A 24,858-nucleotide genomic window follows, 5' to 3' on the forward strand; every position below is an offset into this window, starting at 1 on the left:
CTCTGGGCCAATCGAACCCGGATCTGTAGTGACGCCTCAAGCACTGCGATGCCTTAGACACCTGTGCCACTCGGGAAGCCATTGATGGGAAAGTACAGTCTAAAAAAATAAATTACAAATCTATTTTAAAAAGCAAAGAATGCGATATGTTTTCCGCCAAACGTTTGAATCTTCATCAAATAGTGGTTAGGTTGGGGAGGACCGAACAAGGCCAAGTGCAGTCCAGCTGGATCCAAAGTGACATGGAGATCGGTGGAGTCCATCTTTGATTGAGTCGCTATGGACCGGAGTGTCACAGTGCGATGTTGACAGGGTGTTAGAATAGCAGGCAATTCAAGGTGATAGGACATTAATACCTGTATGGTGTTACAATACAGATTTTTTTATCTCTTCCTTCCTGGAGTTCAGAGATTCATTATAACAAATTCTAGAAAGTACTCATTGTTACCAAGAATTGACCCATTTAAAAATTATTTCAACAAGAAGTTACCAGTTTTTTTTATGTCGAGTCATTTCAGTTTATATACCAGAGAGCTTGTTGTTTTCTCCCCAGCGGATGCGGCAGACCAGCTGGGGACCAATTCCAAGCTTGTGGAGCGTCTGGTAGAGTGGTGTGAGGCCAAGGACCATGCAGGAGTCATGGGAGAGTCCAACAGACTGCTCTCAGCTCTCATCCGCCACAGCAAATCAAAGGTTAGGGCCAGCTGCCATGGAAACACACACCATCTGTGACTGACTAGTTGGCTGGCTGTGACCACAGAATGCATTCTGACCCATAATGGAACTGTTGATCATAAAGGGGAACAACTGACTGTGATTCATTGTGTAACTCTTCCTGAAATAGGATCTTTCTTGTGGGATAATGCCTAGACCTAGCGTTGGCAGTTCTGCTACACTTCCCATCCAGTCTCATCTCAGGGGAGAATGACTCGGACTGGTTTTCCCCTTCTAATCTGTAGATTTGTGACCTCTGTCCTATTTTCAGGTCTTTAGACAGAGTAGCACCCCTGTGGTAGTGATATCACAGCTAGAGATGTCATACTTCCGCATGGGTATCCTAGTGGTTAGAGCGTTGGACTAGTAACCGAAAGGTTGCAAGTTCGAATCTCCGAGCTGACAAGGTACAAATCTGTCGTTCTGCCCCTGAACAGGCAGTTAACCCACTGTTCCTAGGCCGTCATTGAAAATAAGAATTTGTTCTTAACTGACTTGCCTAGTAAAATAAAGGTTAAAAAAACAATCGTACACAAGTCATGTATCATTTAGAGCAGTGGTGGACTGGCCTAGTGGTCTCTCCTCCTGGAAAGTCACTGGGTGTGCAGGTTTGTGCTCCCATCCTGCTCTAACTTACACACCTCATTTCAGAGTCCTGATGAGCAGCGGGTTAGTAGAGGGTATGTGGGTTAGGGCAGGGCTGGAGCAAAACCCTGCACACCCAGTAGCTCCCCCACAAGGTGGAGAAAATATCCCCGTTTTAGAATTGTGCCCCATTTGAAATGTTTGTTTTTGTGATTTTAGGACGTCGTAAAAACAGTCATCCAGGGGGCAGGTGTGAAGCACTTAGTAGTCATGGCGATGAGCGAACACATGATCATGCAGAACGAGGCGCTGGTGGCTCTGGGCCTCATCGCCGGGTTGGACCTGGGTAAGAGTCAGAGGTCACAGTCAGGTTTATGTCACAGTGCAGCCTAATTCTGACTACTGTGTTAGCCACATGGTTTTGTAAAGTCCAGATTGGTAGCACTTCCTTTGACTGTGCCTGGGTTGTGTTCAGTAGGGCATACTGTAGTAAAATGTTTAGAAATGGAGGGAGGGAGGGGGGTTCCTGTTTTACTCGGTTTTAAAATAATTTCAATTTTCCATGCTTACTGAACATGACCTGATATTGCATGGCTTGAATCAACTGCAAGTAGTTTGATGCACAGGGTGAGTTCCATACAATGGAAAGCAATTTTGACCTAGTGAGACGCACTGTATAAATTAAATTCACTGTTGAAGCATTTGTAACGGGGTGCTCAGTACACCCTTTTCTCAGAAGCAAAGCATTGACTCTGGTGGGGCATTGAAATGCATTAAAACAATTGGACAAATGTGTTTTTTATGGTTTCAGTGGGGGCTGAAAAGGACTTTGTCGGGGCTGGCCTGGTGCAGGTGCTCCACAAGCTGCTCTCAGACGAGAGGACCGCCCCGGAGATCAAATACAACTCCATGATCCTCATCTGTGCAGTCATGGGCTCAGGTAAAAGGGGTGGCCATTTTGAATCAGCCACTTAGACACAACCTCTGCTCCAATATCCAAGCTAAGGCATAGCAGAGTGTTGTACTGGTATGGACATTGGAATGTAGCTGAATGTTCTGGTTTAGGTTTGTGCTCTTCCTTTAAAGACTTCTGAATGAGACCTGTTATCTTTCCCTCCTCCAGAGCCTCTCCATAAAGAAGTGCAGGGCCTGGCCTTCATCGACGTGGTCTCCAAGCTGCGGTCGCACGAGAACAAAACGGTGTCCCACCAGGCGTCGCTCACAGAGCAGAGGCTAACGGCACAGAGCTAAAGGACTCTTAATGCCCGCACTCCCCCCAATGCCTGCCTCATAGCCAATCCCTGCCCCCCTTCCCTCTCTCTCTCTAGAACTTCCCTCTGTGTGTCCTATCATCACGTGCCAAGGTATCCTGTCCCTTTGCCCCTGTCAACAGCCAGCTGGTCCAGCTAAAACGTACCCCCCCCTTCCCCCTCTGCCTTACAGCCTGCCTTCCCACACTACCGCCGCTCACGCATGCGTACTCCTTTCTTTCTGCAATAGACATACAAAGAGAACACTTTTTATGACCATAGCTGTGAAACCCGTTGAAAAACAATACAAAAAGTACAAAAAAAACTGAGTAGGTTGGTCTGAAAACAAAGTAAGCAGCCATGCATCCATCCTATGTCCCATCTTAGCTTGAGTTGAAGACGAACTGCATGTTTTAGTCCAGTTGATGGTGTATCCATGTTCATTTTGACCCTCACATACCCATAACCACAGCCCTGGGCAGATCTTCCAGAGCTGAGTAGAGTTCAGTCATGTTGTACTTAAACTGGCGTTTCAAAGGAGTTTTCTTGATAATCCCAACCCGATTTAAACTTAACTTGCTGTCTCAAACAACCTTACTGTTATATCAAGGGTATGTTTAGAATGGGGAAATGTTACAGAATGTTCAGATGTAAATATATTATGTAGAATAGGAAATTGTGTTAACTAAATGTGTTAGATTTCTATCTGCAATGTTGTAAATGTTTAACCCCAACTGAACATACCCTAGGCTGACTCCACTAGCATGTAATAATTCTCACCTAACATTGAGGAATCCTGTGTAAGTTACAAGTTAGATCACCCAGATGAACAGTCACTCTCTCCCTGGTCTCTGAGTGTACAGTGAAGCAGTCAGCCCTACCAGGTGCGTAGTATATGTCTGAATGGATTATGATGCGCCAGGAAAGACCGATTTTGGGGGGGGGTGTGTATGTTCCAGGGTGTCTTTGTTGCCGTAGCGCTGCACATTTCAGAAGATTTCTATATCATATTAATGTGGTTCCTAAGTTATTTAACACTTCTCCAGGTGTTGTGAAATCTGATCATCTATATAACGCGACTGCAAAAGAGATGAACTGGAACGTCACCGTCGATTGGAATCTGGCTGCATCGTTTCACATAGTCACTGTGGTCTCCCTGACAGCTACGAGAACCTCCCCATAACCCTGTCAGAATGGGCCAGACAGCCAGAGAAGATTCCCCCCCCCCCCCCCCTCTACGTGTGGTGCCTCTCTATGGTTTATCCCAGCCAGCGCTTTGTTTGCATGTGTGATGGTTTCTCTCCCACTCCAAGTATCGAGAACATGCCCATTCCAGCATGATGGATACTGCGTTAGGCAACGTCTGGTGACATAGGCGTTTTAAAAAATATATATAAATTATTTGTTTACTAATCGGTCTTGTTAAATGTGTTTTTTTTTGTCAGGTATGAATGGTCATTTCAGATTTGTAACTTTACAAAGACACAATACAATCAAGACGTAACTACAAACTAACTGCGTTACGGTATAAATGTTTGTTGTAAATGTCATTGAGTTGTACATTTGGAAGATCGTAACTCAAACAGATAATTAAAGATGATTGCTGGCGATAATGTATCTGTTTCTAGAGTTTGTACTGCCTGTTGATAGAGTAAGAGGGTGACGTCTGTTTCATATTGTCACTCTAATCATGTTTCATTCATGGTCACACAGGGTTTCCTGAGTGCCTTGGCCAAGGCTATGGTGTCACCTAGGCTGCATTCCATTTCATATGGTTGTCCCCTCGCATCTATCCTTGTTCACTTCTCTTCATGGATCTGAGACAATTAGGCTAGGGGTAAGCAGAAGCTCCATCTCGAATAGAATGCAGCTTCACATGCCTGGCTTTGAGGGGCTCTGATAGGCCTGGCAAACACTACGTAGTTTTGACAGTGATGTAATGTCCATTGATCACACCTTTGTCACTGTTTCTGATTGGAATTAGTTCCATCTGATTGAGGGACTAGCCAAAGCACCATTGACCAATACATTAATGCGTAATGGAGTCTGAGAGCAAGAGGATGCCAATTCACTTTCTGTCTTGTCCTTTTAATAATAATTAGTACTATTAACAATGTCAGCAGGTCAACAAAAATGATTTATTTCATGGGAATGAAAGAAAAACAAAGGGCTCGATTCAATCCCTATCATGGAAGTTCAGTGCGATTTGAAATTTAAAGGTAGTTTGCGATTGAGCCGATATATCAAATCAAACAAGTGTAGACTTTACCTTAATGCTTACTTACAAGCCCTTAACCTCCAATGCTGTTCAAGAACAAAATATTTACCAAGTAGGCAAAACAAAAAAGTAACTAAGAATAACCAGGCTATATAGATGGGGCACCGGTACCGAGTCAGTGTGCAGAGGTACAGGCTAGTTGAGGTAATCTGTACATGGGGGCGAAGTGACTATGTATAGGTAACAAACAAACGGCAAGTAGCAGCAGTGTACAAGAGGGGATATCAGTGTAAATGTTCATGAATTGTTCAGCAGTCTAATGGCTTGGAGGGTAGAAGCTGTTGAGCCTATATGCAAAGTTTATCATGAGCGCAATCTCCGTGAACGTGGGACATTAAGTGTCAATTGCGCTATAGCACTGAACTTCCACGATACAGATTGAATCAAACCTTTATTTTCTTGTTCTGAGGGCAGAAAGGAGTGTAATTGGTTAAGTTATTTTAAAAGCCACACGAGGAATCGAACCGAGGACCTAATGCATGGACACCCTCGTGTTACGACCTCTGCCACCCAGGACCCCATCCACCTGCCTTAGGTTTTGGTCCTTTAACCAGTCACAAGAAATGGTTAGACAAATGTGAAAAGTGATTGGTTAACTTTAGAAAGTAAGTTCAAGGTTGGAAAACAAGACATGGGGATCCTCAACATGGAACTTGTCTCAACCTGTATTTAACGGGCCTGCCACCTCCCTACAAGCATTTGTTTAATTTGACTCACTGATCATTGAGCTAGAAAACTGAAAGCACACAGGGATTTGAGCCAGGAACCCTCAGCACAGCAACCCATGTGTTACGCCCTCCACCACCAACAAATGCCAGGAAGTGAGTTAGTTTTATTCACTCACTGGTCATTGTAAACTCCCCCCTCTGAGCAATCGAACAAATCACATTCAGCCCTCAGAACAAGATTGAATATGAAGTGACAGGGATTCCTAAAGATTGACACTTCACTTAGCGGTATTGAAAACAGAAGACTACCATAGCAAGAAATGGACATGAAGTTTTTCAGTTCATTGAATGTATTGACAATTCATTTTAATGTATGAGTGTGCAGAGATCAGACCTGGGTCAAATACATTGATACTTGGAAGTGTGCTTGATTTAGCTTGTCTGTTACAATAGAACCAATTGACTAGTCCCCCCCCAAAAGTGCAAACTCTTGCTAAATCAGGCCCACCTCAAGTATTTGAAAGTATGTAACGTACCTGTATGTATTTCACCCAGGTAGAGATGCCATGAAATATAACGAATGCCCATCTGTGCCACAGAAACTCTTGAGCCTACAAGGCTACTGCAGTTCAAAGCGAACGACTTGAGGGCTGCGACTATTACTGTACATTTGTATTCTAGCACCATTACCCTCTTCCCTAATGCTCAGTGTCGCCACATACAGCTACCATTTTACTGTTAAAAATACCTGTGTCAATAAGAGCTTCTGTACATCATGAATTTAAACGAGTCCATGCCATTGTGATTGGCATGCAGTGCATTTACAACCCCCCCCCAAGTAATTTTTTTTGTCTTCATTATTTTCTGTACATTTCTACACAGTGTTTACCACATGGAACAGATGGGATGCAAAGCGTGGGTAAATTCCCAGGTTTTCCAAAAATCCTGATTGGAGGAATCTTCCAACTGGGATTTCTGGAAAGTTACTGGAATTTTGCAAGCCCAAACCTCTTTTAAAAAGGATCAGAATGTGCCAGTATCACAACGGAATATGGTGCAGGTGGTATCATTCCTATTTCTAGCATCTTTTGATGCTCCGAGACTGGCGTAGCCATGCTGAAGAGACCTTGGGACAAATGGAAATCAAGGTCAGACACAGCTCTTAAAACAAACTAATCCTAGTTTCAGTATTACTAGGGCCAACATTGAGAAAAGTCAACGACACGGTTGTATTTGAGACAAAAGTCCATTATGATGTATTGTACCATTTACGCTTAGCTAGGTGACTTGGTAGTGATCCTTACCTGTGCGTTCCTGGGTCAGGCCGGGCAGTGACATCAGGTAAATAAACTACACAGCCAGAGAAAGCAAAAGGAAGGTTTAAAACATGTTCCTTTCATTACATAAGAGCAAAGCCAGGGAAGGGGAGCATTCAGAATGACTAAAGTTGTCAAATATTATCAGGTGTTTTTCAGTCCTACTCTGCTGCATATTCAGTAGTGTTCACAATACTCTGGAACCACATGTTAAATTCTATTTACCTTCCTGAGTTTTCGGTGAACATGTAATGCATCCTCAATACACCCCTGGTATAGAAATTAGGTGGGAATAGGGCAGGGAGGCATAGTGATGGCTTGGCACAGGGGTGGCAGAGTTTGGGACAGTGACAAGTGGGAGAGTGGCCAAAGGATTGGTGGAGGGATCTGAGGGAAGTTGGTTATTATTCTGAAACTGTTTCTATTCTTCATGACCACAGGATCTGGGTTGAACTGATGGCTGAAGGAAATGGGTCATGTCCTTAAATCTATTGGCAGACTGTTGCCAACAAACAGTGAGCTAGTTAAGCCTCCATCTTAGCCTGACATTTAAATTTACCAACAAATGTTATGTCAGGGATCATCAATTAAATTCAGCCGCAGGACAATTATTTTCTTGAGCGGATGGTCGTGGGGCCAGAGCACAAGAAAATATATATTTTTACACTGCCAATTGACAGCAAGAAGCCTAAATGGATAAAATATTTAACTAAAACAATTTCAAACCTGGATTACATCTGGGAACATTGTCCTGCATAGGGTGCTGTCTTTCGGATGGGACGTTAAAACGGTGTCCTGACTCTGTGGTCATTCAAAATGCCATGACTTATTGTAAGAGTAGACGGTTATTGTAAGAGCAGGGGTGTTGACCCTGGTGTCATGGCTACATTTCCAACATGGTCACCTAATCATCCCTGATTGGCATATCACTCCTCACCCTGCTACCTGAGGTGGGTGCTGCTCATTGCTGGTGAATGAGGTGAGTTTCCCCCTACTATGTAAAGCGCTTTGAGTACCTCAGTTGGAAGAAAAGTGTTATATTAGTGTTATTATTATTTGGATAATATAACATGTCCCTCTGCTTTGGGAACAAATTTCCTAAATTAAAATCCTTTGGAGCCGATTTTCTGTTTTTACATTTGTTTATGATCAACAGGGAAATTATTTTTTTTGCTCAGAACTTGGGGGGACCAAATAAAACACATTTGATCTATGATCTTAATATCCCTGCCAGAGGTGTATTCCCTGATACTGATCTGTACTTTATTAATGTTAACATACTGTTATGAATGAAACATGGGTCTTGCAGGGTCTGGGCTGTGGTAAATCATTCACTACAGTGACTACTACTGATTCACAAAGGACAACAACACCCACCGGCTACAGGTCATACGGAGGACAACAACACCCACCGGCTACAGGTCATACGGAGGACAACAACACCCACCGGCTACAGGTCATACGGAGGACAACAACACCCACCAGCTACAGGTCATACGGAGAACAACAACACCCACCAGCTACAGGTCATACGGAGGACAACAACACCCACTGGCTTACGGAGGACAACAACAACGGCTACAGTTACCTACACGGAGGACAACAACAACACCCACCGGCTACAGGTCATACGGAGGAACAACAACACCCACTACCATACGGAGGCTGCTACAGGTCATACGGAGGGTCAGTTAATACGGAGGACAACAACAACACCCACCGGCTACAGGTCATACGGAGGACAACAACACCCACCGGCTACAGGTCATACGGAGGACAACAACACCCACCGGCTACAGGTCATACGGAGGAAAACAACACCCACCGGCTACAGGTCATACGGAGGAAAACAACACCCACCGGCTACAGGTCATACGGAGGACAACAACACCCACTGGCTACAGGTCATACGGAGGACAACAACACCCACTGGCTACAGGTCATACGGAGGACAACAACACCCACTGGCTACAGGTCATACGGAGGACAACAACAACAACCTCTACCGGCTACAGTTAATACAGAGGACAACAACAACACCCACCGGCTACAGGTCATACGGAGGAAAACAACACCCACCGGCTACAGGTCATACACACGCTTGCGAGTACGTTCCTCATGCGTAGTATGCAGACCCTTTTTTTCCAGAGTGAGGCAGGGGTCGGTGCAGGGAGAGCGAGGGCGGGGGCATCCTGACAAAGTATGGGGGATGAAAAATGAAGTGTGAGGTGAGTTGGCATGACGATGGTGTGGCAGAGGGATGGGATAGTAATGTGGACAGGGGGTGCTGTGCTCCTGTCTCCTAGCTGAGCGGCCAGCTGGAAGGAGCAGGGCGTAGAACCTTTGCCAAATGACTCAGTCAAACTAATAGGTTAAGTTAGGAAGCAGAGCAAAGTCAAAGTACAAATAAAAGTTTTACTCAGCATATTCTGGATCTAGGTTGATATGTAGCCAAAAACTAGTAAGAACCTTGTAAAATGCAGATTGTGGTTACATTCCACTAAAGAGTTAAATTCCACCATTGTTTCTTTTACAGCAGCTTGATACATACGGCGCAATATCTTCTTACTTTATTCTATGCCAAATATAATGAAGCACCTTTTCTAAAATACTCTGGTTTTGAAAATTCCCTTTTGGTCCACATGATGGCACACTATCAAACAAAACACCATTTAGAACCTTGGATTCAGTGATTGATTTTCCATGCTGTTAAAGCCTATCCTACAAAGTGTCAATCAATAATGAACCCAGTTAATAAAAAGTGGTAGGGAATGAGGAAACACATCAGATGTGATAGAATTAACTTAAGACGTTAATTTGAAGTATTTATATTTCCTCACCAGCTTGCTCTCACAGCTTCGATGTCACTAACTAAGTTTTGTGCCAAGCATATTCCAAATATCTGTAAAAGAAAGAGAATTATGAATGTGATGTCTTGTCATTAAATCATGTTTTCATTAACATAAAAAAAAATCTATATATACACACACACACACACTGAACATAAACACAACATGCAACAATTTATTTCAAAGATTTGACTGTTACAGTTCATATAAGGAAATCAGTCAATTGAAATAAATGTATTAGGCATGGATTTTACGACTGGGAATACAGATATGCATCAGTTGGTCACAGATTCCTTAAAAAGGTATGGGCGTGGATCAGAAAACCAGTCAGTATCTGGTGTGACCAACATTTGCCTTATACAGCACGACATGTCTCCTTCCCATAGAGTTGATCGTGGCTGGTGGAATGTTGTCCCATTTCTTATCAATGGCTCTGCAAAGTTGCTGGATATTGGCAGGAACTGGAAGATGCTGTCGTACCTGTTGATCCAGAGCATCCCAAACATGCTCAATGGATGACATGTCTGGTGAGTGGGGAGGCCATGGAAGAACTCGGACATTTTCAGCTTCCAAGAGTTGTGTACAGATCCTTGCAACATTACATTATCATGCTGAAACCTGAGGTGATGGCGACGGATGAATGGCACAATAATGGGCCTTAGGATCTTATCACGGTATGTCTGTGCATTCAAATGGCCATTGATAAAATGCAATTGTATTTGTTGGCAGCGTATGCCTGCCCATACCATAACCCCACCATGGGTCACTCTGTTCACAACGTTGACATCGTTGACATCAGCAAACCGCTCACCCACACAACACCATACACGTGGTCTGAGGTTGTTGCCAAATTCTCAAAAATGACATTGATAGAGAAATTAACATTAAATTCTCAGATCAAGACCCTGGTGAGGACAAACTAGGACGCAGATGAGCTTCCCTGAGACAGTTTCTGACAGTCGTTCAGACCCACATTTTCATCAGCTGTCCAGGTGGCTGGTATTAGATGATCCCGCAGGTGAAGAAGCCGGATGCGGAGGTCCTGGGCTGGTGTGGTTACACAAGGCCTGTGGTTGTGAGGCCGGTTAGTACTACCAAATTCTCTAAAATGTACGTTTGGGTCGGCTTATGGTAGAGAAATTAACATTACATTATCTGGCAACAGCTCTGGTGGACATTCAGCAGTCAGCATGCCAATTGCACGCTCCCTCAAAACATCTGTGGCATTGTGTTGCGTAACAAAACTGTAAGTTTTAAAGCAGTCTTTTATTGTCCCCAGGACAAGGTGCAGCTGTGTAATGATCGTGCTGTTTAATCAGCTTCCTCATATGCCACATCTGTCAGGTGGATGGATCATCTTGGCTAAGGATAAATGCTCACTAACAGGGATGTAAACAAATTTGGGCACAAAATTTGAGAGAAATATGCTTTTTGTGTGTATGGAAAATGTCTGGGATCTTTTATTTCAGCTCATGAAACAATTTACCATCATTACATGTTGCGTTTATATTTTTTATTCAGTGTATACGTGTTTATATTGTCACATATGCCAGATAGGTGCAGTGAAAGGTGTTGTTTTACATGGTCAGCCATAGTAACCAGTGACTGAGTCACATGCAAGCTTCTCTACTCTGAATTTCTGCTCGTTTAATCCACTTCAATCCGTGTAGATAACGAGGAGGAGACAGGTTAAAGAAGGATTTTTAAACCTTGAGACAATTGAGACATGGATTGTGTATGTGTGCCATTCAGAGGGTCAATGAACAAGACAAAAGATTTCAGTGCCTTTGAACAGGTTATGGTAGTAGGTGCCAGGCGCACCGGTTTATGCCAAGAACTGCAACGCTGCTGGGTTTTTCACGCTCAACAGTTTCCCGTGCGTATCAAGAAAGGTCCACCACACAAAGGACATCCAGCCAACTTGACACAACTGTGAGAAGCATTGGAGTCAACACTGGAAAGCATCCCTGTGGAACGCCTTCAACACCTTGTCACCCTGATGAGACGAGTTAATGTTCTGAGTCGGAGAGTAGCTAGCCCTGTTTGTACACTAGGCTAAAAGGAGTCAAAGAAACGCTTCGCTCACCTGTAGCAACGCAACTCCTATGAAGATCCCAGCCACTAACGTCAGGTTGTCCTGTAGCCACTTCTCAAACTGTGGCACACAGCCTTTCACATGGATGTAGGTCTTCTGCTCTACGTCCTACAACAAGGGACAGTAACATGTTTATTAGAGGGAGCTCCTTTAGCCTGCAAATGGCACGAAAACCAAACATACGCCTTCATTATACATATGTGATCATTCATCATATAACCCTTTATAATCTAATATGACTTTGTATATTCTGAGTATCTCTTAGATTCCATAATAATAAAGGTCACTATATCAAGGAAAAGTGTAGAAGGAAAGAGGTCGATGGACAGAGAGAAATGGAACAGCACTCACAGCTTTGTCCCGTACATCATAGCCACACTGCGTGTTTATCACATCCTCCTAATGAAGAGAAATAGAAGTGTTATCAAAAAAAGCAGATGTCAACTGTCATCATAACCCTGACCACCACTGATAATACCACTGACACACATGACCATTTCCTGTTCAAAAGATGGACTGTTTTTTTGTCGGACAATCATCATTCGTTGTCATTTAGCCGGCAACTCCCAATTAAGTGTTAGCTCCATCCAAAATTCTCGGGACACAAAATCCCAGTGTGTTGGTGCCCTTAACCTTGGTGCCAGTCTGAGAAATGAGTTTTGCCCTCTCATAGATACTGTCATCGGGGCAAACCAAATAATGGAAAACCATGTAAATCTGTATTTTCAGCGACTATAGTACTCATTAATTTCAACGTAGGGTCTTAATTTGACCACTTTTGTTGCAGAGAATTGTCCTGTACAGTAGCAAATGCAAACTTGTAGCCTAGTAGAGGTTTAAAAAGGCTTCTGAAGTTTGTAATTTTCACTTTAAAATGTAAGACTTGATTAGCCGAACCCCATGTCCTCTGACCAACCCTCCCTAGCCCCTGTGAGAGTTCCTTGCCGCAGGGTCCTTGGTGCAGCAGGAGAAGGGGACTCCACATTTCTCCCGGCTGGGGTTGGTGTCCGTGCAGTTAAAATAGATGTTGAGGTTCCAGTCGTCCGCTCCGAACGCGCCGCAACAATCCCACTTAGGAGAAGAAAACAGAGAAGAAGAGAACGTCAATAAGGAATCCATGTTTTTTTAAACCTTTTTATTTAACCTTTTATTATCCAGGAAGTCCCATTGAGATCAGGATAATTATTTGACCCCACAACACATTCGTGCACACACACACACACACACACACACACACACACACACACACACACACACACACACACACACACACACACACACACACACACACACACACACACACACACACACACACACACACACACACACACACACACACACACACCTCTTCTGCAGCGATATCATACATGATCAAAACAAAAAGAGGTCCAATGTTTAGAGGGGATAACTTTGTAGTGAATTCCTCTCTCGTCTCACACAGCATCAGTGTGGGTGGAGTGTGACCAACAGAGATTGGGGAAGGCTTGACAACAAGGCCCGTATTCACAGTGTCTCAGGAGTGCTTTCAGACCCTAATGAATAACAAAAGGGGTGAACTGATCCTAGATCAGCATTCCAACTGAGTTGCTTTGTGACTAGAGGCTCAGATGGAATACGATCTGGGAGTCATATGGTCAGAGTCGCCACAAGCGTCTCTGCCAACCAGTTGGCTGCAATAACAAAGGCCTGCTGCTGAATAGAGAAACTGACTTTAGACCAATCCAGCGCCAGAGAGGAGATTCTACTCAAGAAAGCCCTGGTGAATTCAATAAAAATGTGGGCTAAAGCATATCAAATCATTTACATTAACAATATAAGAAACTTGAGTGACGATTAAGACATTCTTAAGTGAAGCAAAACAACTTAAATGTAGATGTTATGAATCATGTATTACAATATATCATAACTCATTACACATCATGCTGTTGCAAAACTACTGTATTGCACTGCAAGTAATTCAGCATAACTCTAAAATGGTAACCTCACAAGAAGGGTAGACTGAATAGCTTTAGCTCATAATAATACTTTTACGAGGTGATTAGCAGCCCAATAAGGAAACAGGGTTTAGCTAGTGCTGGGATAAACTGTCATTAGCTTTCCACCGTTTCTCTCTTTCACAATTTGTCTGTATAAATCCATTTCCTTAACAACAAGTTTTAAACATAAAAGTTTTTTTTGTTGTTGTCACATTTAGGTCATAGGTGCTGAAGACTATGATTTGTCTTGAGAATTTCATACCCTTTACACACAGAGCAATAAAACATTTTCCGGACACATTTCAAACAATCTGGAACAAATATAGGGATCAATTATGAAGCATGTACAACGTTATTAATTTGACACACAACCTTAAGTACAGCAATGGGAGTAACTGCAGTTTCACAGCAATCTAGTGAGTTCATTGATTACATTACATTTACATTTAAGTCATTTAGCAGACGCTCTTATCCAGAGCGACTTACAAATTGGTGCATTCACCTTATGACATCCAGTGGAACAGCCACTTTACAATAGTGCATCTACATATTTTAAGGGGGGAGGGGGTGAGAAGGATTACTTTATCCTATCCTAGGTATTCCTTAAAGAGGTGGGGTTTCAGGTGTCTCCGGAAGGTGGTGATTGACTCCGCTGTCCTGGCGTCGTGAGGGAGTTTGTTCCACCATTGGGGAGCCAGAGCAGCGAACAGTTTTGACTGGGCTGAGCGGGAACTGTACTTCCTCAGTGGTAGGGAGGCGAGCAGGCCAGAGGTGGATGAACGCAGTGCCCTTATTTGGGTGTAGGGCCTGATCAGAGCCTGGAGGTACTGAGGTGCCGTTCCCCTCACAGCTCCGTAGGCAAGCACCATGGTCTTGTAGTGGATGCGAGCTTCAACTGGAAGCCAGTGGAGAGAGCGGAGGAGCGGGGTGACGTGAGAGAACTTGGGAAGGTTGAACACTAGACGGGCTGCGGCGTTCTGGATGAGTTGTAGGGGTTTAATGGCACAGGCAGGGAGCCCAGCCAACAGCGAGTTGCAGTAATCCAGACGGGAGATGACAAGTGCCTGGATTAGGACCTGCGCCGCTTCCTGTGTGAGGCAGGGTCGTACTCTGCGGATGTTGTAGAGCATGAACCTACAGGAACGGGCCACCGCCTTGATGTTAGTTGAGAACGACAGGGTGTTGTCCAGGATCACGCCAAGGTTCTTAGCGCTCTGGGAGGAGGACACAATGGAGTTGTCAACCGTGATGGCGAGATCATGGAACGGGCAGTCCTTCCCCGGGAGGAAGAGCAGCTCCGTCTTGCCGAAGTTCAGCTTGAGGTGGTGATCCGTCATCCACACTGATATGTCTGCCAGACATGCAGAGATGCGATTCGCCACCTGGTCATCAGAAGGGGGAAAGGATAAGATTAATTGTGTGTCGTCTGCATAGCAATGATAGGAGAGACCATGTGAGGTTATGACAGAGCCAAGTGACTTGGTGTATAGCGAGAATAGGAGAGGGCCTAGAACAGAGCCCTGGGGGACACCAGTGGTGAGAGCGCATGGTGAGGAGACAGATTCTCGCCACGCCACCTGGTAGGAGCGACCTGTCAGGTAGGACGCAATCCAAGCGTGGGCCACGCCGGAGATGCCCAACTCGGAGAGGGTGGAGAGGAGGATCTGATGGTTCACAGTATCGAAGGCAGCCGATATGTCTAGAAGGATGAGAGCAGAGGAGAGAGAGTTAGCTTTAGCTGTGCGGAGCGCCTCCGTGATACAGAGAAGAGCAGTCTCAGTTGAATGACTAGTCTTGAAACCTGACTGATTTGGATCAAGAAGGTCATTCTGAGAGAGATAGCGGGAGAGCTGACCAAGGACGGCACGTTCAAGAGTTTTGGAGAGAAAAGAAAGAAGGGATACTGGTCTGTAGTTGTTGACATCGGAGGGATCGAGTGTAGGTTTTTTCAGAAGGGGTGCAACTCTCGCTCTCTTGAAGACGGAAGGGACGTAGCCAGCGGTCAGGGATAAGTTGATGAGCGAGGTGAGGTAAGGGAGAAGGTCTCCGGAAATGGTCTGGAGAAGAGAGGAGGGGATAGGGTCAAGCGGGCAGGTTGTTGGGCGGCCGGCCGTCACAAGACGCGAGATTTCATCTGGAGACAGAGGGGAGAAAGAGGTCAGAGCACAGGGTAGGGCAGTGTGAGCAGAACCAGCGGTGTCGTTTGACTTAGCAAACGAGGATCGGATGTCGTCGACCTTCTTTTCAAAATGGTCATCTGCAGAGAGGGAGGAGGGGGGGGAGGGGGAGGAGGATTCAGGAGGGAGGAGAAGGTGGCAAAGAGCTTCCTAGGGTTAGAGGCAGATGCTTGGAATTTAGAGTGGTAGAAAGTGGCTTTAGCAGCAGAGACAGAGGAGGAAAATGTAGAGAGGAGGGAGTGAAAGGATGCCAGGTCCGCAGGGAGGCGAGTTTTCCTCCATTTCCGCTCGGCTGCCCGGAGCCCTGTTCTGTGAGCTCGCAATGAGTCGTCAAGCCACAGAGCGGGAGGGGAGGACCGAGCCGGCCTGGAAGATAGGGGACATAGAGAGTCAAAGGATGCAGAAAGGGAGGAGAGGAGGGTTGAGGAGGCAGAATCAGGAGATAGGTTGGAGAAGGTTTGAGCAGAGGGAAGAGATGATAGGATGGAAGAGGAGAGAGTAGCGGGGGAGAGAGAGCGAAGGTTGGGACGGCGCGATACCATCCGAGTAGGGGCAGTGTGGGAAGTGTTGGATGAGAGCGAGAGGGAAAAGGATACAAGGTAGTGGTCGGAGACTTGGAGGGGAGTTGCAATGAGGTTAGTGGAAAAACAGCATCTAGTAAAGATGAGGTCGAGCGTATTGCCTGCCTTGTGAGTAGGGGGAAGGTGAGAGGGTGAGGTCAAAAGAGGAGAGGAGTGGAAAGAAGGAGGCAGAGAGGAATGAGTCAAAGGTAGACGTGGGGAGGTTAAAGTCGCCCAGAACTGTGAGAGGTGAGCCGTCCTCAGGAAAGGAGCTTATCAAGGCATCAAGCTCATTGATGAACTCTCCGAGGGGACCTGGAGGGCGATAAATGATAAGGATGTTAAGCTTGAAAGGGCTGGTAACTGTGACAGCATGAAATTCAAAGGAGGCGATAGACAGTTGGGTAAGGGGAGAAAGAGAGAATGACCACTTGGGAGAGATAAGGATCCCGATGCCACCACCCCGCTGACCAGAAGCTCTCGGGGTGTGCGAGAACACGTGGGCGGACGAAGAGAGAGCAGTAGGAGTAGCAGTGTTATCTGTGGTGATCCATGTTTCTGTCAGGGCCAAGAAGTCGAGGGACTGGAGGGAGGCATAGGCTGAGATGAACTCTGCCTTGTTGGCTGCAGATCGGCAGTTCCAGAGGCTACCGGAGACCTGGAACTCCACGTGGGTCGTGCGCGCTGGGACCACCAGATTAGGGTGGCAGCGGCCACGCGGTGTGGAGCGTTTGTATGGTCTGTGCAGAGAGGAGAGAACAGGGATAGACAGACACATAGTTGACAGGCTACAGAAGAGGCTACGCTAATGCAAGGAGATTGGAATGACAAGTGGACTACACGTCTCAAATGTTCAGAAAGTTAAGCTTACGTAGCAAGAATCTTATTGACTAAAATGATTAAAATGATACAGTACTGCTGAAGTAGGCTAGCTGGCAGTGGCTGCGTTGTTGACTTTGTAGGCTAGCTGGCAGTGGCTGCGTTGTTGACACTACACTAATCAAGTTGTTCCGTTGAGTGTAATAGTTTCTACAGTGCTGCTATTCGGGGCTAGCTGGCTAGCTAGCAGTGTTGATTACGTTACGTTGCGTTAAAAGAACGACAACAATTATCTTTGATACACAGACGGCTATGTAGCTAGCTATGTAGCTAGCTACGATCAAACAAATCAAACCGTTGTGCTGTAATGAAATGAAATGAAAAATGTGATACTACCTGTGGAGCGAAGCGGAATGCGACCGGGTTGTTGAGTGCGGAAGTTCTATTCAGTAGACGTTGGCTAGCTGTTGGCTAGCTAGCAGTGTCTCCTACGTTAAGGACGACAAATAGCTGGCTAGCTAACCTCAGTAAATTAAGATAATCACTCTAAGACTACACGCTCTAAACTACACAATTATCTTGGATACGAAGACAGCAAAGACAACTATGTAGCTAGCTAACACTACACTAATCAAGTCGTTCAGTTGAGTGTAATAGTTTCTACAGTGCTGCAATTCGGTAGACGGTGGACGTATGCTAGCTGGCTAGCTGCTGGGCAGATAGCAGTGTAGACTACGTTAGGACGACGAAATACAAGTTGCAATAGAAGTACTGTTTCACTATGTTGTCCTCTTTCTTTTCCTTTTTCTTCTGTCCTTCTTTTGTCCTTATTTTGTCTTCCTTTCTTCTGTTAACTAGATATTTTTTGTTGTTATTCTTTGTAAGCTAGCTAGCTTCTTCCAGGAGAGTCCCTAGCAACTGCTTAGCAACAAGTAAACAATTCTGCTAGCAATTCAGCTAGCTAAGATAACTGTACAATTTTATGAAAAATAGTTAATTTTTCAAAAGCCTGTCTTTTTGGTTTGTTCCTTGTTTTGTCTTCTATTGAGTCTTGCAGTTTTCTCTGGATTTTTTTGATTAGATTCAAGAGAAGCAAATCCCAGTAGACACTTGAGCCCTCAAGGACTTGCCCTCTACTGAAATATCTACTGGAGGTCATTGAAGTGTTTAAAAAAGGCAATCTCGATTTCAGTAACTTAGCCTATGGATGCCACAGTTTGTTTTGATTGCAGTGCCCCAGGTGGGTGGAGATTTCAATTTAGTGCCAGTGGTGGCTGATGCCACTAAATTGGAGGAGGAGCGCATTGTAATAGCTGGAATGGAATGATGGAAAGGCATCAAACACATGATTCTGTCACATCCTGTTTCCATGTGGTTGATACTATTCCATGTATTCCATTCCAGTCTTAACTATGAGCCTTCCTCGCGGCAACCATACTCCACCACCTCATTGCCAAAGTCAATCAAATATGACCACCACCACTGTGAACACCTGCACTCATTTAGCTGCTCTGATTGTTCCCCCTTGTATCTCAAGTGTGATGAGAGAGTTGCAGTCCTCTTTTACCCGTCTCAGGTTAGAGCACTGATACTCTGGTTTGTCACATCTCCACCCAGAAACGGTTAGCTTGATGTCTTTACGACCTTGGGATCCACAAAGTACTCTGATCGCCTCCTGTGTCAGCCAAATGCAGAACAACTTACCGTTGTGGTCTTCTCTGGCGAGCCTCGTCTTGTAACAAGAAAATGAAAACACTGTGACCATTTATCACTGCTGGAAATATAGGCATGGAAAAGGATGCCAATCAAGCGGATATGTACACTGTGTAGCCTTTCACACCTCAGGATTAAGCTTACCAAACCTGATGCAGTCTCCGCCACCACAGTAGTGCCTACGTCAAGTTCTACAAAGAGGATTTGCTGCACACTAAGACCCATGAGGAGCAAGGCCATCTGCTCATCATAAAGATGATTGACTATCCTCGCACTGAAATGAGTCAGACTGTCGTTCTCCTGAATAGCTGAGCCGAGATGTATAACTACATGGGGGGGTTCAGACTTCGGGTAAGTCGATTGTTTTATCCAGTATCGAAAACTGTGAATCAGTTGGCAGGTCAATGTTGAAATCCTCCTTCAGGAAGCAACTCGTGTTTCTGTTAAACAGGCCAAATAGAAATGGCAAAATTGCATTTCCCAAGTTGACTGCAATTCCGTTAGCAAATCCTTCCAATAGCTTGGTGATCCTTCTCTCTGACTCTTCCTCATCACACAGAACCAATGATAGTGCTGTGAAGAACTCTTGGAGGGTGAGGTGAGCAAAGCTGTTATCAGTTTGGCAGCTGATTGTCTTTTTCATTAAGATCTTGTTCAAAACCAATGACACTTGGGAGAGCCCAGAAAACTCTTGAATCTTAATAAACAATGATTCATTTAAGATAAACTTTGAGTGTTCCATGTGTAGAATTCCGATGACAAAAGCTTGATCAGTACACAGGTGCACCTTGTGCTGGGGAACAATAAAAGGCCAGTCTAAAATGTGCAGTTGACACACAACACAATGCCACAGATGTCTCAAGTTTTGAAGGAGCGTGCAATTGGCATGCTGACTGCAGGAATGTCTACCAGAGCTGTTGCCAGAGAATTGAATGTTAATTTCTCTACCATAAACCACCTCCAACATCATTCCAACTGGCCTCACAAACGCAGACCACATCAAACCACGCCAGCCCAGGACCTCCACATCTGGCTTCTTCACCTGCAGGGTAGTCTGAGACCAGCCACAAGCACAGCTGATGAAACTGAGGAGTATTTCTGTCTGTGGGGAAAAACTTATTCTGATTGGCTGGGTCTGGCTCCCTAGTAGTTGGGCCTATTCCCTCCCATGCCTGTGAGTGGGGCTACCAGGCTCTCTCCTGCTCACTCGCACACCTGCTCCTACTCCCGCAACCTACCAACTCTTCACCTCACTCAAACCAGAGCTCCATGGAATAAATGGAACAGTATAAAACACATAAAACATTTGGAAATCTCATGCTTGACTCAGTTCCATGTATTCCATTACAGCCATTACAATGAGCCCATTCTCCTATAGCTCCTCCCACCAGCATCCTCTGACACACATTCACACTGATTTTCAAATGCGTACATATTCCTGAGTGAAGTCTATAAGGTTCTGGAGGTCGATGTCGTCACGGTATGCCCGGATGTTGTTATTGATGAAGAAGTTGAGCTGGTCCTTGATCCAGTCCTTGAAGGTGAAGGCCAACACTCCAGCTGTCAGCTCCAGGAAGAAGATGATCCCCAGGAACAGAGAAAACTGGAACAGAATTGGGGGGGGGCAGCATGTGGATGGGTGGAGCATGTGAGCAAACATAGAACAAAGCTATGATTAAGCCCCAAAGTCCAGTGTTTCTCACTCCATTCCTGGGGGATCCAGGGGGTGTATATTTGTGTTCTAAACCAGCACTAACACACCTGATTAATCAGCTGTAATTCTGACATGTCATAGAGGGGACATGGAGGACTGGTCTCCCAGACTCAGATTAAGCCTACTCATCATGGACTATACAGAGTGGGACAGTCCAAGAATAAGCTTAATTTGAGTCCAGGAAACTGGGGAGGGAGTGAGAGTTCAAAGTGGAGTCAATGATGACTATAAAGACATCTAATGATATCCCTAATAATGCATAGGTATTGTTTAGAGCTTTTCATGGAGTAATACATAGACACTCCCCTCTGTATTTAGTTTGACAGTGAAGCTAAAACTTTTAGTTTGTGACTCCAAAATGACCCAATATATTATTCACCATTCAGTTCCTATTGGGCACAACATAATCCGAATCACAAGCAAAACCAACTGCAAATGCATCCAACAAGTTTGCAGTCACAAGTTTGATGTAGTCAATATGTGCTAGGACTATGGAACCAAATACTAAACTTTTGACTACTTTAATACACTATAAGTGGATTTGTCCCATAACATTTGCACATTCAAATAGAGGGACTACATACATAAAGTCCTTTAATTTCTAAACGGTAAAAACATATATTTATGAAAATATCCTCAAATAAATGGTTTACATTCTTTACTGTCATCTCATATGAAAGATTTGATCTCAAATCCCAAATGCTGGAGTATAGAGCCAAATTAAATAAATACAGAGGGGAGTGTATATTCATATATTTGTTAATGTCCATGTCTAAGGGGCGAGCCGAGTAGGAATGAGAGAGTTGTGGACGTACAAACTTGAGCAGGAAGGTGTTTTCCCTCAGCGCTCCGATGCAACCGGCAAAGCCCAGGATGAACATGACCCCTCCCGTCACCAAGAAGAGCCAGACGGGGTCAAAGCCCCCCAGGTCTGTGATGGACGAGATGTTGGAGAGAACACCCTAGAGACGCAGAGGCAGACAGAGAGGCAGGCAGAGAGGCAGAGAGGCAGACAGAGAGGCAGACAGAGAGGCAGACAGAGAGGCAGACAGAGAGGCAGACAGAGAGGCAGACAGAGAGGCAGACAGAGAGGCAGACAGAGAGGCAGACAGAGGCAGACAGAGAGGCAGACAGAGGCAGAGAGAGAGGCAGACAGAGGCAGAGAGAGAGGCAGACAGAGACAGAGGCAGACAGAGACAGAGAGGCAGACAGAGACAGAGAGGCAGACAGAGACAGAGAGGCAGACAGAGACAGAGAGGCAGGCAGAGAGGCAGAGAGACAGACAGACAGACAGACAGACAGACAGACAGACAGACAGACAGACAGACAGACAGACAGACAGACAGACAGACAGACAGACAGACAGACAGACAGACAGACAGACAGACAGACAGACAGACAGACAGACAGACAGACAGACAGACAGACAGACAGACAGACAGACAGACAGACAGACAGACAGACAGACAGACAGACAGACAGACAGACAGACAGACAGACAGACAGACAGACAGACAGACAGACAGACAGACAGACAGACAGACAGACAGACAGACAGACAGACAGACAGACAGACAGACAGACAGACAGACAGACAGACAGACAGAGTAAAAGAGGAAAAGAGAAAAAAAAGAGAGTAAAAGAGAGAAAAGAGGAACAGAGAGAGAGTGAAAGAGGAACAGAGAGTGTTAACAGTGAGCACAGTAAGAATTGTATGCTTTGCCACTCTTCCAGACACAAGGGCGGTCCAGGGAAAAGACTGATTATCTATTGTACTTATTTGATTATTTATTTGTGTAATATATACATTATGTGGACACCTGCTCGTCGAACATCTCATTACAAAATCATGGGCATTAATATGGAGTCGTTCCCCTCTTTGCTACTATAACAGCCTCCACTCTTCTGGGAAAGCTTTCCACTAGATGTTGGAACATTTCTGCGGGGACTTGCTTCCATTCAGCCACAAGAGCATTAGTGAGGTCGGGCACTGATGTTGGTTGATTAGGCCTGGCTTGCAGTTGGTGTACCAATTCATCCCAAAGGTGCTTGATGGGGTTGAGGTCAGGGCTCTGTGCAGGCCAGTCAAGTTCTTCCACACCGATCTCGACAAACCATTTCTGTACAGACCTCGCTTTGTGCACAGGGGCATTGTCATGCTGAAACAGGAAAGTTCCCCAAACTGTTGCCACAAAGTTGGAAGCACAGAATCGTCTAGAATGTCATTGTACGCTATAAGATTTCCCATCACTGGAACTAAGGGACCTTGCCCGAATCATGAAAAACAGCCCCTCACGATTATTCATTCATCCTCCCCCAAACTTTACACTTGGCACTATGCATTTGGGCAGGTTGCCTTCTCCTGGCATCCACCAAACCCAAATTAGTCCGTTGGACTTCCAGTTGGTGAAGAGTGATTCATCACTCCAAAGAAAGCGTTTTCACTTCTCCAATGGTGGCGAGCTTTACACCACTCCAGCCGATGCTTAGCATTGCGCATGGTGATCTTAGGCTTGGCCATGGAAACCCATTTCATGAAGCTCCCGACGAACAGGTCTAGTGCTGACATTGCCTCCAGAGGCAGTTTGGAACTCGGTGAGTGTTCCGATTTTTACACGCTACGGAACTGCAGCACTCGGCGGTCCCGTTCTTTGAGCTTGTGTGGCCTACCACTTTGTGGCTGAGCCGTTGTTGCTCTAGACATTTCCACTTCACAATAACATTAATCATGCAAAGACATGTATTTTTTATGATGGCACGGATTCAGTGAGATTCAAACCTCTAATCTAATCTTATTTTTTCTATCCATGGAGTAAGTCCCCTTCGACACCAGGATCGAGCTAGCATGCCAGTTTTTTATACTCATACAAAGCTGTTAATTTTAGTTTATTCAAACAGACAGATTTTAAAGGAAACAAGCACTCATTAAGATCAGGTGTGGACAATTAGTGGCCACGGCCAACACACTTAACAAGATAGCGGATAGAGTTTTATGGACGCTGAGAACGGAATGTACAGTGCCTTCAGAAAATATTCATACCCCTGGACTTAATCCACATTTTGTTGTGCTACAGCCTCAATTCAAAATGGATTAAATATTTTTTTTTCTCACCCACCTACACACGATACCCCAATATGACAAAGTCAAAACATGTTTTTAGAAATGTTAGAAAATGTACTGAAAATGAAATACATATCATTTACATAAGTATTCACACCCGTGAGTCAATACATGTTAGATTCACCTTTGGCAGCGATTACAGCTGTGAGTCTTTCTGAGTAAGTCTCTAAAAGCTTTCCACACATGGATTGTACAATATTTGCACATGATTATTTTAGAAAATTCTTCAAGCTCTGAAGTTGATTTTTGAATATTGCTAGACAGACATTTTCAAGTCTTCCATAGATCTGTAAGACAATTTAAGTGAAAACTGTAACTCGGCCACTCAGGAACATTAACGGTAGCTTTGGTAAGCAATTCAAGTGAATATTTGGACTTGCGTTTTATTGTCCTGCTGAAAGGTGAATTTGTCTCCACAAGTCTATTGGAAAGCAGACTGAACCAGGTTTTCCTCTAAGATTTTGCCTGTGCTTAGCTTAATTCCATTTATTTTTATCCTATAAAAACCCCTAGTCCTTGCCGATTTCAACCAACATGCTTGAAAATGTGATGAGTGGTACTCAGTGTTGTGTTGTGTCGGATTTGCCCCAAACATAACACTTTGTATTCAGGACATAAAGTTAATTTATTTGCCACATTTTTGCAGTTTTACTTTAGTACCTTATTGCAAACAGGATGCATGTTTTGGAATATTTGTATTCTGTACAGGCTTCCTTCGCCACTCTGTCATTTAGGTTAGTATTGTAGAGTAACTACAATGTTGTTGATCCATCCTCTGTTTTCTCCTATTACAACCATTAAACTATGTAACTGTTCTAAATTCACCATTGGCCTCATGGTGAAATCCATGAGGGGTTCCATTCCTATCAGGCAACTGAGTTAGGAAGGACGCCTGTATCTTTGTAGTGACTAGTTGTATTGATACACCGTCCAAAGTGTAATTAATAATTTCACCATACTCAAAGAGATATTCTATGTCTGCTATCAATAGCTGCCCTTAGTTGCGAGTCAATAAAAAACCTC

At 44.6% G+C, this 24,858-nt stretch overlaps 2 protein-coding genes across 5 annotated transcripts in view; one reads left to right on the top strand and one right to left on the bottom strand.

Annotated features, from left to right (window-relative positions):
• Nucleotides 1-4,159, top strand: part of LOC124014355 (rap1 GTPase-GDP dissociation stimulator 1-like) — a 52,441-nt gene extending 48,282 nt beyond the window's left edge. For all 3 annotated transcript variants that reach the window (XM_046329242.1, XM_046329244.1, XM_046329243.1), the window contains 4 exons: nucleotides 554-693; nucleotides 1,519-1,645; nucleotides 2,111-2,239; nucleotides 2,423-4,159. In XM_046329242.1, the coding sequence (XP_046185198.1) occupies nucleotides 554-693; nucleotides 1,519-1,645; nucleotides 2,111-2,239; nucleotides 2,423-2,550 (524 nt within the window). In that variant the 3' untranslated portion in view covers nucleotides 2,551-4,159. The remainder of the gene's footprint in view (nucleotides 1-553; nucleotides 694-1,518; nucleotides 1,646-2,110; nucleotides 2,240-2,422) is intronic.
• A 509-nt stretch (nucleotides 4,160-4,668) lies between these two features.
• The window catches only part of LOC124014356 (tetraspanin-5-like), a 33,696-nt gene continuing 13,506 nt past the window's right edge, over nucleotides 4,669-24,858 (bottom strand). The window contains exons 3-11 of one of the 2 annotated variants that reach the window (XM_046329245.1): nucleotides 21,530-21,676; nucleotides 20,433-20,603; nucleotides 12,701-12,826; nucleotides 12,107-12,154; nucleotides 11,747-11,863; nucleotides 9,652-9,713; nucleotides 8,891-9,003; nucleotides 6,800-6,845; nucleotides 4,669-6,621 (exon numbers count right to left, since the gene is read on the bottom strand). In XM_046329245.1, the coding sequence (XP_046185201.1) occupies nucleotides 8,928-9,003; nucleotides 9,652-9,713; nucleotides 11,747-11,863; nucleotides 12,107-12,154; nucleotides 12,701-12,826; nucleotides 20,433-20,603; nucleotides 21,530-21,676 (747 nt within the window). In that variant the 3' untranslated portion in view covers nucleotides 4,669-6,621; nucleotides 6,800-6,845; nucleotides 8,891-8,927. The remainder of the gene's footprint in view (nucleotides 6,622-6,799; nucleotides 6,846-8,890; nucleotides 9,004-9,651; nucleotides 9,714-11,746; nucleotides 11,864-12,106; nucleotides 12,155-12,700; nucleotides 12,827-20,432; nucleotides 20,604-21,529; nucleotides 21,677-24,858) is intronic. The other variant, XM_046329246.1, reaches the window with a different exon arrangement.

The sequence above is a fragment of the Oncorhynchus gorbuscha genome, linkage group LG25 (assembly GCF_021184085.1).
Source record: "Oncorhynchus gorbuscha isolate QuinsamMale2020 ecotype Even-year linkage group LG25, OgorEven_v1.0, whole genome shotgun sequence".
Classification (NCBI taxonomy): domain Eukaryota; kingdom Metazoa; phylum Chordata; class Actinopteri; order Salmoniformes; family Salmonidae; genus Oncorhynchus; species Oncorhynchus gorbuscha.